The sequence below is a fragment of the Plasmodium vivax genome, chromosome 9 (assembly GCF_000002415.2).
Source record: "Plasmodium vivax chromosome 9, whole genome shotgun sequence".
Classification (NCBI taxonomy): Eukaryota; Apicomplexa; class Aconoidasida; order Haemosporida; family Plasmodiidae; genus Plasmodium; species Plasmodium vivax.
The window spans coordinates 1623339-1640688 of NC_009914.1; the positions used below are offsets into that span (position 1 = coordinate 1623339).

Below are 17350 nucleotides of genomic sequence, written 5' to 3' on the forward strand. Positions count from 1 at the left end.
TTTATGCCGATGAGTAATTGCACCTTCGATGGGAAAAATAAAACTTGCCTTATACGCGTGTACAAACCGAGTGATCATTCTCCCGCGTGGGGTGGGAGGCTCGTTGGTCTGCCGTCGCACTGAGCACATGTTCACCTCATGGTGCATTCTTTGAAAAAAAATGCACATGTCGCGGGGTGGAAATTTGCCAGAAAAAAAAAAAATAAATAAAATAAGTTAACCGGATGAACGGTTAAGCTGATAACGAGCTCCGATTTACGCGTTGTCTTATCCCACTGGAAACGTGTTGGTCAATTTTTTGCCATTCGAATGGAGATTTTTATTTTATTTTATTTTGTTTTGCTTCATTTTGTTGTTATTTTTTTCTTTCCTCCGGCCGCACGCAGCGCAGCTAACACCCAGAATCGTTTTACTCCTAAGGGGGCATCACCATTTAGTGGGACAACGTATGCACACGAATGGGAGGGAAAATAAAAATGCCTCCCACATTGTTTGTTCCGTTTTGTCTAAAGGATTCACCCTGTTGATGTTATATGTTGACCGCTTTGTTTCAAATGAAGGGGTCGAAGGTCCTCCTTTTTTGTCTTACAGGATGGCGAGATAATTGTGTTCGTTTAATTTTTTTTTTTTTTTTGTATTTTCGCCCAATTAGCGCAGTTGTACTGGTTTTACTTCCTCCACTTTGTATAATTTTTTTCATTTGTCTTTTGGCACGCCCAATTCCGCGTTAAGTTAAGGGACTCTCTAGGCCCTCCACTCAATGCCGCCACAAATTACGGAGCATAATTTTTTACCATTCACTTGTCACAACGCAGTGTGCGTTATTTCTCCACTGGGGGATCCAAAGCGAAGTTACACTTAAAAATAAACTTGCACATATCGAACGAATTGCCAGAAATGCAAAAAGGAGTGCCACAACGGAAAGAACAAAACTATGCCAGACAGAATATGAAGCGAACGGGCAGGAGACCCAGTGGGAATTCCCCACAGGAAAGCTCCTTTCCATTGGGAAGATGTAAATCGAGCGAAGGTAGCCAGTTAATGGAGGAGGACAGACGTGGGGGAAGCGAGTCGAACGGGTCCAGCACCGAAGAGGGGGTGTTTACCCCAAATGATTACAGCGGAAGTAAGAAAAATACGATCAACATAAAGATAAAAAAAAAGGCAAACGGGAATTTGCAACACTCGAAGAATGGGGGGGAAAAAGAGGAGCAGAAATCCTTCATCAAATCGCTAATAGGTAAGATAGAAGAAATGTACAAAAAAGGATCACGCGAGGAGAAAAGGAACTCACATGAAGTGCCTCTCCATCCCAGACCTGCCTTCCTTTTAAATGAATATCTGAATGTAGAACCGACGAATTACGTGACGTATAGACGTAGGACACCCCACAAGACTCTACGCCGAAGCGATTTCATTGGAATAAATTTAAAGCCCTTTGTTAGATTTAAGAGTCATCAAAAGTGGGATGACAGTCCTGCCAATCGGAGCGGTGATCCGAGGAAAAGGGCCATTATAAAAATTTCGAACCAGAGCCCTCACGAAATATTTAACCCCATGTGCTTCAGCACAAATCGATCCTCGTCTGTGTACCCCAAGCCAGCAAATTTTTACTCCCTAAAAAGTGATGCCATGAGGGGGGATGTGCCCTTCTGGGGGGACCAACGAGTGAAAAAGGGAGTGGGCAATGCGGTAGGCAATGCGGTAGGCAATGTGGTAGGCAATGTGGTAGGCGCTCCGGTAGGCAGCCACCACTTGGGCATATTCACAGATAAACAATTTAGAGGTCCCAATATGCATGCCACTCCCTTCGTGCACTTGAAGCCAGTCCAAAGGTGTGCAACGTATAATCCATGGTGTGGGGGAAGCGCTGCTGGGAATGTGAACAATCCGGGGGGTGCTTACCACGTGAAGGGGACCCACCAGAATAGACGCCGCGATGACAAAGCAGGGAAGGGAGAGAAGCGAGAAAGCAAAATTAGAGTAAGGATAAACGGAAAGGGAGCGGGAAGAAAGAACGAAGGTGATGGTGACGGGGGAGATGGCCATAGTGAGGGAGGCAAAACTGAATCTGGCTCAGTGAACAATCGTACGCACCATGGAAGGAACCGTCTAGCCAACGAGCATATTCACTTAGGGAAACCTAACGAGAGAGACTCACAGGAAAAGGAGAAAAAAAAAACATTCCGAGTTAACCTGTCTCTACCGTTGAACAACCCCATGGGGAAGAATTACAATGAAGGGGAAAGCACAGCCCATCTGGGTGACCACACCAACGGAGGTGCCCCCTCCCACGTGTTATTCACCTCGAAAGGAGAAAGAGTAATGAACTTACATGTGAAGAACAGGGCGAATGAAAGAATTAGGCTTCGATATGCAGGTAAAGATGGGGAAGATAGGGAAAGCGCTAAAATGTGTTCCCATTCCACTTCTACATGCGACACGATAAAGCAGAGTAGGCTCCTCTCTGGCACTTATTCATCATTGGGGGGGAGTCAACAGAGCAGCTGCAGGAAGTGCAGGAAGTGCCATGGAAGCGGCTTAAACATCCAGTGTATGCATGGCAGCAGCGAGGGAGGCAACTCTTTGCAAAATAAAACAAGGAAAGGGAGAGAGTTGCATATTTACGAAGAGGGGACTACGCGGAGGAGTGCATCCACGTGGAGCAAAGCTCCAGAACAGCATCACGTCCAGCATGAAAGGGGACTTCACCACAGAGAGGATCATAAAAGAATGGGGAAGAATTCATCCCAGCTTAGGACACAGACAGAGCAGAATAGATGCGTAGGGGGTGCCCCCTCGGTGACGAGACAGCACAGGAACGGGTGTCTCCAATTGGAAGATAATACAAAAGGGGAACCAACTCTATCAAGGGGGGACTGCGAATCAGGTGATTCAAAAGATGAACGCCATAAATACGGAGTGGAAAAAAAAAGCGAAGCAGTGAAGAACGAAGGGAAGCTTCTCTCATCAACGCAACGTAATGAGAAGTTCATAATCGGTTGTGGAAAAGATGTACCGCAGCGAAACTGCAAAATGTTAACTTGGGGAAACTCAAATAGTGGCAGCCGAAGATACACATTAGATAGTAGTGCGCGGAAAATGGAAGAAAAATCCTCTGACAGAAATCGAGAGAAGTCCCTCACTTGTAGTAACTCCCTACAGGGGCAACAAAAATATAAACACTTGAGGACGATTACTATACCGTCAGACAGCGTAGACGGAATGGATGAAAAAAACCCAAGGGGAAGACATCCAATTAGGGAAGGAGAAAAATTTAGGGGGGAACACCCCATTGCGAGTGCCTCCAACATGTCAAGCAGAATAGCTACTCAGGATGATGAAATGGGAAAATACAAAATGGTTAAGTACTACAAACCGGGGGGTAAAAAGGAATGCAGAGGTCGGTCCTGCATCTGCGAAGGTGGAAAGCACAGTCATAGCTACAACGGGGTGGGGGAAAATAAAGGGAGTCGCGTAAAGGCTAACCCGTTTAGTGCTCCAAATGAACTGTTAGAAATAAAAGACAAACGGGGGCGAAGCAGAAGTGTTGCTACAGCGTTGTCAAACAGGCAGCGTAACAAAAAGAGGGAGGAATTTCCCCCTGACCAGTCAGGTGGAAGTTACCCCTGGACAGGTTCATCACGAAGGGGGGCAAACACAACTGCTGCTCCACCGAACGAAGTTGAGAGTAGCGATAGTGACAGCCATCACCACAATGGGGAACGCCTATTCTCCAAAGGAAAAGAAAAAAAAACAAAAAAAATGAATATGCACTCGAAGGGTAGTTCCCTCTGCTTAGAGGGAGAAGCGAATTACAACTCGGGGAGGACTAACCCATTTGAGAAATATAAATCGCATAGTGGCAACCACTCCAGACGTCTCCACAGATTTATGGAAGGTACAAACAGTGGAGCTCGAGACTGCGCAGTTTGGGAACAGAGCCAAGTGGACGGCCCGGAAAACTGCTTATGGCACAGCACAGAGCAGGCGTATGCCCAATCAGGTGAAGAAATTTCACGCAGGAAAGGAGAAGCTCATAAAAATGAAGCGCGCCAATCTGTTGTGTATCAACTGGGGGAAGGCAGAACACAGGTGAGGGAAAGCCAAACAGGGAACACTTCCTTTCCGCAAAAAGTGGGAGGAAGGGCAGATGGGGGAATTTCAACCAATCCTGATTTTGAAGACCACACAGACTATAGCATTAACGGTAGAATGCGTCACCGAAGTGAACTTCAATGGGCATCAAATTGTAAAGGGGCTGCGCGAAGGGACAAAACGGAGAAGCAGCGCGAACAATGTAGGGAGAGCAACTCCCATTCGGACCACAATTATGAAGAGAATCTTTCAAACCTCCCATCATCTCAGCCGTTTTTCCCTAACCGCTTGCAAAGAAAAAGTAGAAAAATGAGGAGTGCTTTATCGGGGGACACGTCTGCACGGAAAAAGCGTCCCCATTCAAGGGGAGGAACTGCCAGCTCGGGTGAAAGATACGATAAAGGGAGGAGCAGCAACAGGTGGGGAAACACCTCCTCTTCCAATTTTTACGATTATCATGGGGTGAACAACGTAGAAAGGGTTCTTTACAATTCGGGGGTGGCGTCCAAGGAGGAGGAAAAGGCAGGCACGGGAGGTGGGAGCAGTGACAGAAGGAGTGTTAGAAGGAACCGCAGCATCGATCGTGCAAGCGGTGTGTATCACTCACACGGAAGGCATCCCCGTGGAGGCACGAAAGGAACCGCAGAATGGAGCCTTCATCATGATAGGAACAGTAATGTGTTGTCTTGTAAAGGTGCTGGTTTGGCAAAAAATGCGAAGTGGCATTTCCCCGTGGGCACTCTCCCGAATAGCTGCGTCCACACGTCGCACCTCAGTGGAAGCGCCATGACGTCAAAGAAGCCAACCGTGATAGATAGCGATGCGCAGAGTGATGAGAGTGGAGGTGCCCACGACAAACGGGTTAGCGTAGAAAGGAGTTTCCACTGCGGGGGGGAGAACCAATTCTGTAGCGATGGGGATGAAGCAATAGCTAGAAATACCCAGTCGAAGGATGGAGAGAGCCACGTTTATCGCACCCGCGAACCGGTTGGTAGAAAGGGAAGGGGTGAAACATCCAGCGAGCGAATGGCTGATGGGAGGAGACTGCACAACGGAGGCACACACCAGGGTAGTCAGAACCTCCTATCGAATGAGAAGAGGCGAACCCCCCAAAGGGCACATAACTGCTACGATGAGGACGAATACGAAGGAGGGCCAAGCCGTAGAATGAGGAAGGCCAGAAAACGTAGTGAAAACTGCCACTCGGAAGAAACATCCACAGATCAGTTCGCCAGACTGGACAATTTAAACTCTCCTCAGGGTGACGAATCGGACATGAGCAGAATCGGTCATGGGGTAGATCTACACGCAGCAATGTGTGGAAGCAGGGAAAGGGGTAACTCCTCCGTGAAAAGATACACAAAAGGGGGCACCTCATCCGGGGGAAATATCTCCAATTGGGGAAACATATTGAGAGAAAATTCCTCAAAGGACGAAACGGGGTTCCCATATGGCCCTGACTCAATGCTGAAGGGGAGTAGTGGAGATATTTTCCGCAAAGGAAGTGGCAGCTCGAGTTATCACCACATGGGATTCATTTCGAATGGGCAAAAGGAACCCCTGTGTAGCGGTGATGAGGCAGGGAGAAGCATTTCCTTAGGTGGGGGGAGAGCTCCATCCAGAAGGGATACATGCGGCAAGAAAGGGAACAACTCGGGGCACTCAATCGATGAGCAAACAGACCAGCGACGCGACCATCACTGTAGACGGGGGAGTAAGCACGCCCATTCAAACCGAAAGGGCGATTACGAGGAGGGGGAGGAAATAACCCCCCATAATGGATCCCCCAGAATGAAAGATAAAAAAAAGCACCAAAATGGGGGTGCTGCTAAATGTAAAGAAGCAAGAAGGAAGGAAGGTAAGCACAACTGGGGTCGTTTGTATGGCCACTCGGAAGGTTCCCAAAGGAGTGGCAGCATATCTGAGGGAAGCATCACCAGCCGTTCAGGCAGGCATGCAATCTACGAAAGGATTAACCGCTGGGAAATTTCCAGATCGAATAGTTCCCTTCATGAGGAGATCAAAAAAAGGGTTAAAAGTGGCGATCCAAGTTTAGGCGCTCATCATGGGGGGAATCGCCACTGTGGCCATACCGCACAGGGGGATAGACACCGTTGCTACTCTGGCGGCGAAGGGGAGAAGAAACCGAGTAGAGGCGCTTCCAAATGGGATGCTGCAGAGTCGTGGGTGGGGGAGGAGAATAGACGCGACGAATATGTGCACATGAGGGAAGATGGCATGAGCTCAAATTGCATAATCGCACAACCTGCTGCTAATCAGTTATGTGGAAAGAACTCAAAGATAAGAAGCATCCCCCATGTGAGTAGCAACCAGGAAGGCACACGCGAAAGGGGACAATCACATTGTAGTAGTGCATCCCTCTGTATTAACAGCTGCAGAGAAGAAGAGGTTACCCCCCCACGGTATGGCAGCAGTTATGGGAGAACTAGCGAGATGGAAAAGAAACGAACCCTTCAGGAAAGCCAAAACAGTGTGGGACACAACCAGATAGGTAACGAACGAATGAGCTGCTCCCGTGATGGGGAAACCATTTTACGCAGTAGTGAAAAGGGAGAAATAACGCAGGGAGGCTTCCCCAGCAAAACGAATGAATACCCGCCAAACGTTGACAGAGGAGAAGATAACGAGCTGCTTCCTTCGCGAAGGGATTCTCCTCTGATGAGTTGTTCGGTGGAACCCAAAAGAGGAGAAGCTACACGAGGAAATGTAAGTGAAAAGATGGAAGCGTCTAAATTAACCCCGATGGTAAAACCACCCCAGTTTAACATTGTGGGAAGCGCAAATGCTGTGGAGGGACCAATTCGTGCGGAAAATCCCCACCCCAATAATCCCCCTCGAAATAATGGGCAGCAAATTGTGCTAAGCAAAACGGTTAGCGGAGTGGTGGGGCTGAAAAGGGCCAATGAGTATATGAAGAGCGAGTTAAATTATTATCTCTCTGGTGGTCATTTTGCCAAGGGGAGTCGTCACTGCTGTGAGGAAGCAAATGGAAAAGTGGAAACCCCCTCGGAAGCGTTCAGCGAGGCAAACAGTTTTAGGAATGGAATAATCAGGGTGGATGTGGACCCCCCCCAGTGTTGCAGCATCGGTGCAGTAGACACGGTTGACGCGGTCGGCGCGGTCAGCGCGGTCAGTGCGACGTTAGGGGGAGACTCTAACACAGCCAACCGTTTAGGAAACTACCAAAAGGGGGAGTCACATGAAAGGGGTAGGAGCCATGTGAGCAGTGGTAGCCTCTTCAGGGGGGGACAACACCGTTCTGGGAGTTTAGACCATCCTAGTGACGACCACACAAATGTGAATGTTGCTAACACCGAAGTAGGTAGTGCACCCCTTAACGACCCACCTTCGAATGGTGAAGAGGGAAATTTCTCCAAATTCAATGAAGGCAAAAGCAGAAGCGGATTCGATCGACAGAATGAAAAGATAAAATTTAACAATGGCATGTATGGCTATGCCGATGTTGGTGCGATTGCAGATGTGAGGATGGTCAACCCGGGCGATACTACCAATCTGAGGAATAATCACACGCTTTACGGATACCCTAATAATGCCGTCCCCATGAGCAAGCAATATTCTTTCCTGTCTGACCCTACACATAGGCAGTTCTTGCCCCACCCCAGTGTAGCCCCAACCAGTAACAACTTCAACGGAATGCACTACGCGAACAAGGCGGTGAGTATGCCCAATTTGGGAAACATAAATATGCACAGCAATTTATTCAACGCTGGGATTGGAAACAAAATTGGCGACCCTGTTAATGTAACGAGGAGTGACATTCCCTCAGCTGCGCTTGCTCAGGCGAACCAGCTACCCCCTCAGCAGATGATGCACCCAAATGTTAGCAAAGCGTTCCATTTTCCGACTTACCATGGAAATGTTGCAAATGGGTTAAATTACAATTTCGCCAACGTAGCGAAGAATGACCTGTTAATTAGTGACCGGCCTTACGGTGGGGACATTTTCTACGACGGCAGTGGTAAGGCGTACATGGTTGGCAGAAGCGGGGAGGCCCATGCAAGCTCAGTGAACGCCCTCGGGAATTATGCCTTTCCCAGTTATCACCTCGCGATTGGTAGTGCGAATAGGAGCAATCTGAATGGGGACGAGCTGACCGGGCAAGCCGGACATGCCAGTTTGGCCCCCCCTCCTGCAATGCTGCATGGGGGCAGTGGCAGTGTCAGTGGTCTAAAGAAACCGTCCGTGTTGTTATGACCGCCGAGGCGCTCACAAGTATTATGCATAGAAATATGCAATTACCCCCCGGAGAAACAGCAAGGGGGGAAGTAACCGCTCATGCATGCTTAGAGATTAACTGGCTCATCACAACCGTGCGGGGCAGTTCACTCCTTTGATGGGTGCCCCCTTCGTCGCGCAGACCCCGAATGGATTTATGTGACTATTTGAAGAGGCAAACCCGTGGAAGGCCTCTTGGTACACTTCGTCCAGTTCACTTCCCAATTTTGTTGGCGCACCAGCGGGGTTAATCCACCCTGGCGTGAAAAATTGTTCTTCATTTGGGGGGCCCAATTTACATTTCGGGGATGCTACACCCGCTTTGTTGCTTATGTGCCCCCCCCATTTATTTTTTTTTTTTGTGTGTATATTCTTTCCACCTTTGATAATTATTTCTCTTTGTTCTCCTCTGGATCCCCACAGTGCGCTCCAGCCACTTCAAACACACAATGGCGCAAATTTTTTTTTTTGGATCGGCTGATAGTACACAGCATGCTGGCACCATTTGGTCATACCCACCTTTGTTACACCCATGTGAAAAAAAAAAAGAAAATTTTTTTGTAATGAGCAAATACGTTTGTGCGTTCCGCGCACGGGGGAGCTACCCGTTAAATTAGTTTGACGAAAAAAAGAGGCGCGCGGTGCGAACAGAAATGCATACATATATATATGTGATTATACATATGTGCTTATGCGTGGCCATACTTACGGGCATGCGCCCCCGAGAAAAGAGCAAACGCAGGGGAACGACGTGGCCGCCCTGAGAGGACCTGCATCATCGTCATATGGGGAGGAAATCCCCGTAGGCTCATTTCGGGACGGGGTTGAGCCACTGTCCACCCTGGCCATACGCGGACGCAACCACCTGCGCCACCTTCCTCTGCTTATGGTTCATATACACCATATACCATGCCTTGTACCCTAGGTAGAAAATAAGTCCCATGCCGAAGGGGTTGGCCCACCACCAGTATCTGTACTGGTACCTGTGTTGGAGGACGGGAGGGGGAGAGAAATATTACACTGCTCATACGCGAGCACATGGGAGTATCCCCAAAGCACATAATCCAGCGCAGTCACATAAGAGCAGGTGTCTTTGTTAAATTCGTTTTTCTTTTGCGCCTCGTTTGACTATACTTACACCCTGACGACCTGCGCTATTTGGTTATTTGTGAAATGCGCGGCTCCATTATACACGTCTATGATTTGCTTGTTCTTGTAGTTGGCCCACATTTTCTTCCAGGTTTTGGGGTTTATGCCCCTGCCCATCATGGCGACGTAGCCCTGGATGTGGAACCCCATTTTGTTCCTCGCCTCGGCGCTGCTTCTTTTTTGCCACCTCGGTGCTACTTCTTTTTTGCCGCTTCGTTAAGTCTGCTTTTGTGGGTAGGCTTACGACAAAGGGGTGGAGTGCTCAGAGGTACTCCTAAAAAAGGTACACTCATGTGCAGGTGTATATCTACACGTTTGCAACTTGTGCTGGGGTATCATCCGCTGATTGTTCTTTCCCTAAGCTGGGCGATCAATTTTGGTGAGAAATCCTCCCCCGCGTTTTCGCCGTTGCGCATGAGTTGTGGGGTACGCGCTTACGTAAAATGCGTTTGCCTTATCGCAGGAGTGGCTTTTAAAAAAATGAAAAAAATAAAATAAAGTGAAATGAAATGAAGTGAAGTGAAATGTGCCGCTCGCCTTTGTACGGTACGGCTTTCCAGTTGACGCAAAAGTGAGCGATGTGCTGTGATGTACACCCTCTGCTGGTGCATATTATGAAATTTTTTTTTTTTTTTTTTTATGGAACACCTCAGAGGGCGTGAAACGTGGTATGCCACTGCATTCATTTGTTGCTTCCCCGTATTTGCCAGTAAATATGTTATAACTGTGAGGACGGCGAGGGAATGAAAAAAAAAAAAAGAAGAAAAATGATGTAAAAATATAACAAGTCAGCTAAAACGGGACTGTCGCCTTTCCTTCCAATGGGCACCCTTTTTAAAGCCTTTTTCCGCTAAGATGGTATTCTCCGTCATCATTTTTTAAGAGGAACACATACACAGTTTAGCACCCTGGCATATGTTACCTGTTTGCCAATATGATGAAGTGTATTTTTTTTTTATCAAAGCGATGTTACAGTTGATGTATTTTTTTATTTTTTTACAAAATTGAACGGATATGGGGAGAGCGCAGTTTCGTTTCCCTCTTCGGTTAAAAAATGATGCTTCTACACATTAGGGGCGTGGAGCTGCGTAAAGGCGCCCCACCTCAAACCGCCCCATGCGTGGCATGCCCATGGTGAGCAGCGTGCGCGTCGCGACTTTGCGCAGCGGCGCGTTTCGAGAGAGTTAGGCGGCCAAGGAATAATGGAAAAAAAACGAATGAACGGAAAAAAAACAAATGAACGGAAAGAACGAAAAAAAACAAATGAACGGAAAGAACGAAAAAACACAAATCAACGGAAAGAACGAAAAAACGCAAATCAACGGAAAGAACGAAAAAACGCAAATCAACGGAGAGAACGAAAAAACGCAAATCAACGGAGAGAACGAAAAAAACAAAAAAAACGAAAAAAACGAAAAAAAACAAATGAGCCAAGGGGACGAAAAAATCATGTCACGTCAAGCGGGCAAATTGGCAGGACGCAAAAATGGAGGAATGGACAAATGACAAAATTGAGGCGGCGACGGAGCGGCTCGTGAAGGTCACTCGGACAGCTGCTGCTGCGCGCGCTGGATGGCCTCCTTCCAGAGAGTAGTGTAATTTATGTTCCGCTTAATACAGTGCAGCTGCAGTTTCAGCTGAGCCTTTTTCACAACAAATTCTGAGCGCGACTGTATGTTAGCGAATTTGTTGTACTGGTAGCATAGCACGCCGAGTCCTACGACCCACGTGGCGATTGCTTCTTCATCATTGGAGAAAAAATCATACGTCCTTTCTCGGGTGCGCAAGGTGAAGCACTTACAGGGGTGTATTCCATGTGCGTTATTGTAAAATTGGCTTGGTTTTATTTTTTTTCTCTCGAGGCTCTTTTTGTTTTGCTTTTCGATTAGCCAGTACACGGGTGTGCTCTTTAGTCCGTAGTCTATGGAGGTGACGTCCTGCGCGGGGGGTGGAGGGTGTGCAAGGTGCGGAGCAGCCAGTGGTGAAGCAGTGGCGAAGCAGCGCCGAAGCAGCGCCGAAGCAGCGCCGAAGCAGCGCCGAAGCAGCGCCGATGCACCGCCGTTACACCGCCGCTTTACCGCCGCTTTACCGCCGCCACACCAACCTGGATGTCGATGAGCTTCCTGCGCTTGAAGCCCGCTTTCCCCCGAACGTCCTTGGTCCAGGTGATAAAGCGGCCGTCCATGATTTTGACGAAAACGGGGACGGGCTTGTGCGAGAAGGAGTGATATTTGCACTTGTGGAGGAGCGTGCCGGCGCTCATTCTTTTGAGCTCGTCAATTATTGGCCTGTCGTTTAATCTCCCCTGTGCAGGAGAGAGGAGAAGGGCCTTTTTCTTCAAATTGTTTCTTTGCAAAATGACGGATGTTAGTTTATTTTTTAACTCCACGATGTATTTATTGGCAACTTCAACGTTGTTAATGTTCCTTTCGTACATTTCCAAAATTTGGTCATCGAAAATTATTTCCATTTTTTCCTTCTGTTCTGTGTATTCCTTTTCTCTTTGTTTGAGGGTCCCAACTAAGGAGTTAACCAAGTTAACGTCTAGCAAGCGAATCACATCATCACATATGCTATCATTGTCTGCCAACTTCTCCTGAATGGTGGAAGCGTTCTCCTTAAAAAAGTTAGAATAATTTAACACATGTTCCTCACTGGACTTAAAAATGTCCAGCAGTCTGTTAATAATGTCTAGCAGATTTTCTATCTTGGGGATGAAAAAGTTGTTGGTGGTGTCTCCACTTTTGCTCATCGTTTTGTACTTGTGTTTTATATTATCATTTTCTTCTTGCAGCAGTTTATTTTGATTTATGGCTTCTTCTAACTGGGCGCTTATTTGGTTTACTTTGCATGCTAGGTTGGCATTTTCTGAATTTGCTTTTTCGAGCGAATTTTTTAAAGTGACGCACTCTTCCTTTTTTTTATTTAACACAAGTTCTTTATCTTCAATATCTTTTATGTACTCATAAATTTGTCCCTGTATTTCTTCATTTTTTTTTTTTAAAAGGTTCATTTCTTGTGTTAATTTTAAGCTCTCTTCACTTTTTATTTGCATAATTGCGCAAAGATTTTCAATTTTGGTTTGTTTTTCACGATAGGCATCCACGTAGGAAATCCGATGCTCGTCCAGCTCCTGATACATGTTAAACAGCTTGTTATATTTAGACTCCAAATTTTTTATAATCAATTCGTAGTGCTGAATGGTTAGGTTATCCTTTTCTTGTGCGTCCATCAGCGTGTAGGTATTATCATGAAGGTCCTTAATTTTGTCATTCAGCAACTCCTTTTTGTGCTCCAACATGTGCACCCTTTCTTCTAGAAGGCTGGCTAGTTTATTCGATTTTTTGCATTTCAGTTTGGCCCCATTCGGCTTTCCACTTATGGGCATGTCCTCATTGCTATTAGATTGCAGAGTTGTGGAAGAGAAGTTGTCCCTCGCGAGCGTTGGGGACGCAGCTGGCAAGAAGGTCTGCACGCTTTCGTTTGATGATTTGTAGCGCGGCCGGATTGGGGCGCGCCTCTCGGGGGTGTTCGCCCGGTGGTGCACACTGCGGTGTGCACTGTGGTGTGCACTTTGGTCTGAATTGTAGTCCTCATCGAGACCCTCGTTGTAGTCATCACCGCGATCCTCATCGCGACCCGCGCGGCCCCTCTCAAACTGCAGGGCAGTCAAAAACCTAGGACCGAGCTTCGAATCATTTGAACTTAAAAAATAGTTGGCGCTGGTTTTTACCTCCTTTGCTTTTGCCTTCCTCGTTAATTTAATTCTCCTCTTCGGGTTAGCAGTGTTCATATTCGGAGGCGTGTCATCAGTGTGGCGGTTCCCTCCGCTCCTTTTAATTTGCCCCTCATTGGGAGCAGCTCCCCCCGGGCCTCTTGCTTCTTCCCTCACTGGAATTTTTAAAAAAGTCTCCTTAACACGTACATCTGGTGAAAAATCGCCGTACTCGCTTCTTATCCCTTTGCTCATTTTAAGGTGGGACGACTTTGGTCCAAGGGAACCCTCCGAACTTTCGTCACTGGAGGGGTCTTCAAATTTACCATTTTGATGTTTATCCCCACGGTGGTACTTCTCCGCGTACTTTCCTCCAACTGAGCACTCCCCATCTTGGCTACCCTGTTCATAATTTAACCCTCCTCCATAGGTATCTATTCTACCTTTTTTGTTGTTATTTTTGCCTAAGTTGGACAGCATATTTTTATACCCCTCTTCCTCCTCCTTTGCTGGGTGCTCCTCTCCCATCATGCTGTCCCTCACCCGTACGTGGAAGCTGCTCTCGTCATCTACGTCCCCCCTTACGCTAAGTTTGACTTTGCTCTCCCTGGGGTAGTCACTGTTATGGTAGCCACGGTTATCCTTACCGACAGCTGCGCCGTGTGCGCCATCTGCACCATCACCCTCGTGAGAGGACGCACCTTCATCGAATTGCTCCGCCTCCCTACCTGCATTGGCGCTCCACCTACCCCTCCTCACTTCCCTCTTTCGCATCCAGACATCGCGACCCCCCACCTCCAGCGAGTCATCACTTGAGTACTTCCTTTCCGCATCCAACTTCTCAGAAATTAGGAAAGACGAGTTATTATTCTTTAACTTGTGGGACCACTGAATTAATTTCTCCCTCTCCTCCTTCAGCTTCAGCAGGGGGTCCACCGGGTCCTTCGATTTCTTCGATGGCTCGCTCATCCTACTCGCTTCTTCCTTTCGAACGCGGCAAATTGGGCAAAAAAAAGGGTAAAAAAAGGCAGTAAAAAAGGGCTTATCTAACTGGAACTACTGCGCGTGGGGGGAAAAAACGGAGAGGTTGCTTTGAAGGGGTGGGCACGCGCAAATACAAGGCGAATTACAAAATGTTACAAAAAAAAAAAAAAAAAAAAAGGCGTGTTATCTCCCCTTTGGAGTGTTGCTCCCCCCCAATGGCATCAACACATTTGTCCATTCATACGTATGCCCATCAACACGTATTCCTGTTGACACATTTGCCCATTAACACGTATGCCCATTCACCCATTTGAGCATTTTCCCCTCGGGGGCGCATCGCATGCACATTGCGAGGGTACATTCGCAGAGTACCAGCAGGTCTCTACTTCACACGCTGGCAAAGCCACTCGCCATTTAACCTCACACACAAATATGCTGCGGATATGCAAAACAAAAGCGTGCTAAAAATAAAGAAAATTTTCGTGTAATTTTGCCAAACTGGGAAGGAAAAAAAGGGAAAAAAAGAGGGGGGAAATAAAATGGCAAAATAATACACTGATGGGACGGGACAAACTCACCAAAACAGGGCAAAAAAATGAAGCAGCAAAACGATGCAACGAAACAATGCAACGAAACAATGCAGCAAAACAACACGTGCGGAAAGGGTCTCCTATTACATACGCGCTATTCCTGCTAGGCATAATTTTTCTAACTCATTTTTTTTCGTCCAATTCCATTTCGCTTTGAAATGGCGTTAAGTGTGCAGTGAATTTTTTTTTTTTTTTTTTAAAAGAAATATTCCAAAAAGGAAATTAAAAAAAAAAAAATCATTACACATGTTTAGCACCCCGCCCCGGAGCGCTTGATGAGGCCATTTCATTTTGCCAATCGAAACGGGAAAAAAAAAAAAAAAAAGAGCAGTGCCAAAGGTTTCGCGCTCCCGAAGGTGGCACTGTTTTGTCCGTCTTGCTTAGTTTACTGGGAGGGTAAACACCCATGTGACAGCACGTGTTATGCCCTTTTTGGGTACCCCCTCGCAACCGCTCCATTCGGCGCACATCGCATGGTGAGGGGTTTCCCTCTGCGTGTGTTCGGCCTACCCACTGGCCCTTGTGCACCCCTCGGGGGAGGAAAAAGCAGCTAAAGAGGAGGCACAAAAAGGCCACAAAAAGGGAAAACCGAATTGGAAGCTGAAGCAGGAGGCACGCTGCCAAAACGGTATCGCCATTTAAAGCGTTCTACCCACGAAGCGAAAACTTTTGCAGGAAGAGGAAGAAATGACTGGAAAACGGAAAGAGCTCAATTTGGTGATTGTTGGAGGAATAATGCTGGGATTTTTTTTTTTTTCCCCCTCTCTTCCTTTTTATTCCTCGGATGACTAGCCAAAATTAAAAAAAAAAAAAAATGAAAAATGAAATAAGGAAAATTGAGCATGACTATGGCATTGAATACGTTTCAGAGCGAAGGGAAAAGAAAAGGGAGGTTTTCTTGGCCATACTAACTTTGACCGCGTACTACCTGTATTGTCTCTACTCGGTATGGAAGTGAGCACACGGATGAGCGGCTGATGAGTGCCTGATGAGTGCCTGATGAGTGCCTGATTAGCGTCTGATGAGCGCCTGACGAGGGGACAATTCGTGTGCGCCCACATACGTAGATACCCGCGGCGCACCTCCCCGCGGACTCGTACCACTGTTCATAGCTCAACAGCGCGTGAAATCGCAGAATAAATGAGAGAGCACCCAAGGATGGGGTGGAGAATCGACAGAGGGGTGCACTTCATAGGAGAGAAACCGCAAAGGCGAAAAGGCGAAGAAGTGGAGAGTCGTTGACAACTCTGTCGTTGCATTTGCGCAACTCGGCACACCCATGCATGCTCCACCTTTTCCGGGCGCTACGCCCCCACCAGGGATGCAAGAAGGGCTACGTTTTGCTGGACGAGTTTCAAATTTTCCTGTTTGTTCTGTACCTCTCGTTTATCATAATATACCTGAATAATCACCACCTTGGTTAATCTCCTAAGAGGGAAAAATAGTTTACACAAAAATGGCTGCGAAAGTGGGCACATGTGTGCGTCACAGCTGCCCGTATGACGTACTATGAAAGTGTTTAATTTTTTTTTTTTTTTTTTCACCCCTACTGCTCAACAGAAAGGCTATTCCTCGTGAACAACATTGGAATACAAATTGAGAGGAAAAGCTGGTTTCGACATCGGTTAAAATTTATTTGCATAAGTGACGTAAAAAGCATTTTTATTAACGAGGTAGGAATTTTTTTTAAAAAGAAAATGCATGCAATGGAACTTCATCACTGTAGTTACCCCGCATCCAGACAATTCGTGCGTCCATTTTATTTTCTATTCATATGTCTTCCCTGTTCTCCAACCTTTTTTTTTTTTTTTAAAGGCCATCTACATATTCGAGATATGCCCCTATTTGTGTATCACGCTAAGGAACAACAAGCTCATCGTCCTGTTCGAGGTGGGAAGGGAGCGAAAATAGGCGCCGCAATGGACGCGGCAATTGGCGCTGCAATTGAGCTGCTTATCGGATGCCTGTCCATTCTGCACATGTGCACCTCCCCCCAACTGCTCCATTTGTGTTTCCCCTTTGGCAGAACTTCAACCTGGGAATGAAAAGCCTCGTGAATATATACAGAGACGTGAAACGAGTGATCGTTCGTAGAGAGAAGGAGGAGTTTATAGGGGTCAAAGCTGTGGAAGTGAAAGAAGAGGAAAAACAGGGAAGTAGGGAGGAACAAAATTGCGCAGTCCCAAGTGAGGTGCGGTCAACATGTAATCCCTCCTCGAGCGAAGAAGAAAACATTTTCAAGCTGTTGAATTTCAGTTCGTGCGAAAATTACAAAATGGATGATGAAGTTAGGGGAAGGGGGAAAATAAAAACGTACGACATATACATAAGTAAAAAATTAGCACTCGACATAATGAATAGTTGACTGTCTTTTTTTTTTTTTTTTTTTTTTTTTTCCATAATTGGTAGTTTTTTCGCCACAAGGTTGAATTGTAATGTTTTTTTTTTTTTCCTCTTAATTGATCCCTCCCCTTTTTAACTTCTTTATTTTTTTTTGTTGATCTCGCTGATGTGGCGTTTCCTTTCATGGATGATCATTTCTCGCCGTTGCGAGGGT

The 17350-nt window shown here is 46.8% G+C and overlaps 5 protein-coding genes across 5 annotated transcripts; 3 read left to right on the plus strand and 2 right to left on the minus strand.

The window, feature by feature from the left end:
• Positions 1-240: 240 nt before the first annotated feature.
• On the plus strand, positions 241-8334 carry PVX_092655 (hypothetical protein; the record flags this gene model as incomplete). Its single annotated transcript, XM_001615473.1, has 1 exon — positions 241-8334. Exon 1 carries the CDS (start codon positions 949-951, stop codon positions 8332-8334), a length of 7386 nt encoding a protein of 2461 aa, XP_001615523.1. The 5' UTR covers positions 241-948.
• A 774-nt stretch (positions 8335-9108) lies between these two features.
• PVX_092660 (hypothetical protein, conserved) lies at positions 9109-10095 on the minus strand. Its single transcript, XM_001615474.1, has 2 exons — positions 9494-10095; positions 9109-9338 (listed from the first exon to the last, which is right to left on the minus strand). Exons 1-2 carry the CDS (start codon positions 9652-9654, stop codon positions 9164-9166), a joined length of 336 nt encoding a protein of 111 aa, XP_001615524.1. The 5' UTR covers positions 9655-10095; the 3' UTR covers positions 9109-9163.
• Positions 10096-10740: 645 nt separating this feature from the next.
• On the plus strand, positions 10741-11010 carry PVX_092665 (hypothetical protein; the record flags this gene model as incomplete). Its single annotated transcript, XM_001615475.1, has 1 exon — positions 10741-11010. One exon carries the CDS (start codon positions 10741-10743, stop codon positions 11008-11010), a length of 270 nt encoding a protein of 89 aa, XP_001615525.1.
• A 35-nt stretch (positions 11011-11045) lies between these two features.
• On the minus strand, positions 11046-14188 carry PVX_092670 (hypothetical protein, conserved; the record flags this gene model as incomplete). The annotated part of the gene is made up of 2 exons (XM_001615476.1): positions 11046-11441; positions 11594-14188. The coding sequence occupies 2 exons, from the start codon at positions 14186-14188 to the stop codon at positions 11046-11048; spliced, it is 2991 nt and encodes a 996-aa protein (XP_001615526.1).
• Positions 14189-15607: 1419 nt separating this feature from the next.
• PVX_092675 (hypothetical protein, conserved) lies at positions 15608-17158 on the plus strand (the record flags this gene model as incomplete). The annotated part of the gene is made up of 5 exons (XM_001615477.1): positions 15608-15739; positions 16113-16212; positions 16354-16466; positions 16609-16683; positions 16820-17158. 5 exons carry the CDS (start codon positions 15608-15610, stop codon positions 17156-17158), a joined length of 759 nt encoding a protein of 252 aa, XP_001615527.1.
• Positions 17159-17350: the final 192 nt, after the last annotated feature.

Coding starts and splice junctions, on each gene's coding strand:
- PVX_092660 (XM_001615474.1), bottom strand. CDS start 9,654: ATGGGGTTCCACATCCAGGGCTACGTCGCCATGATGGGCAGGGGCATA. Junction 9,339..9,493: donor ATAGCGCAGGTCGTCAGGGT/GTAAGTATAGTC, acceptor CCTCCAACACAG/GTACCAGTACAGATACTGGT.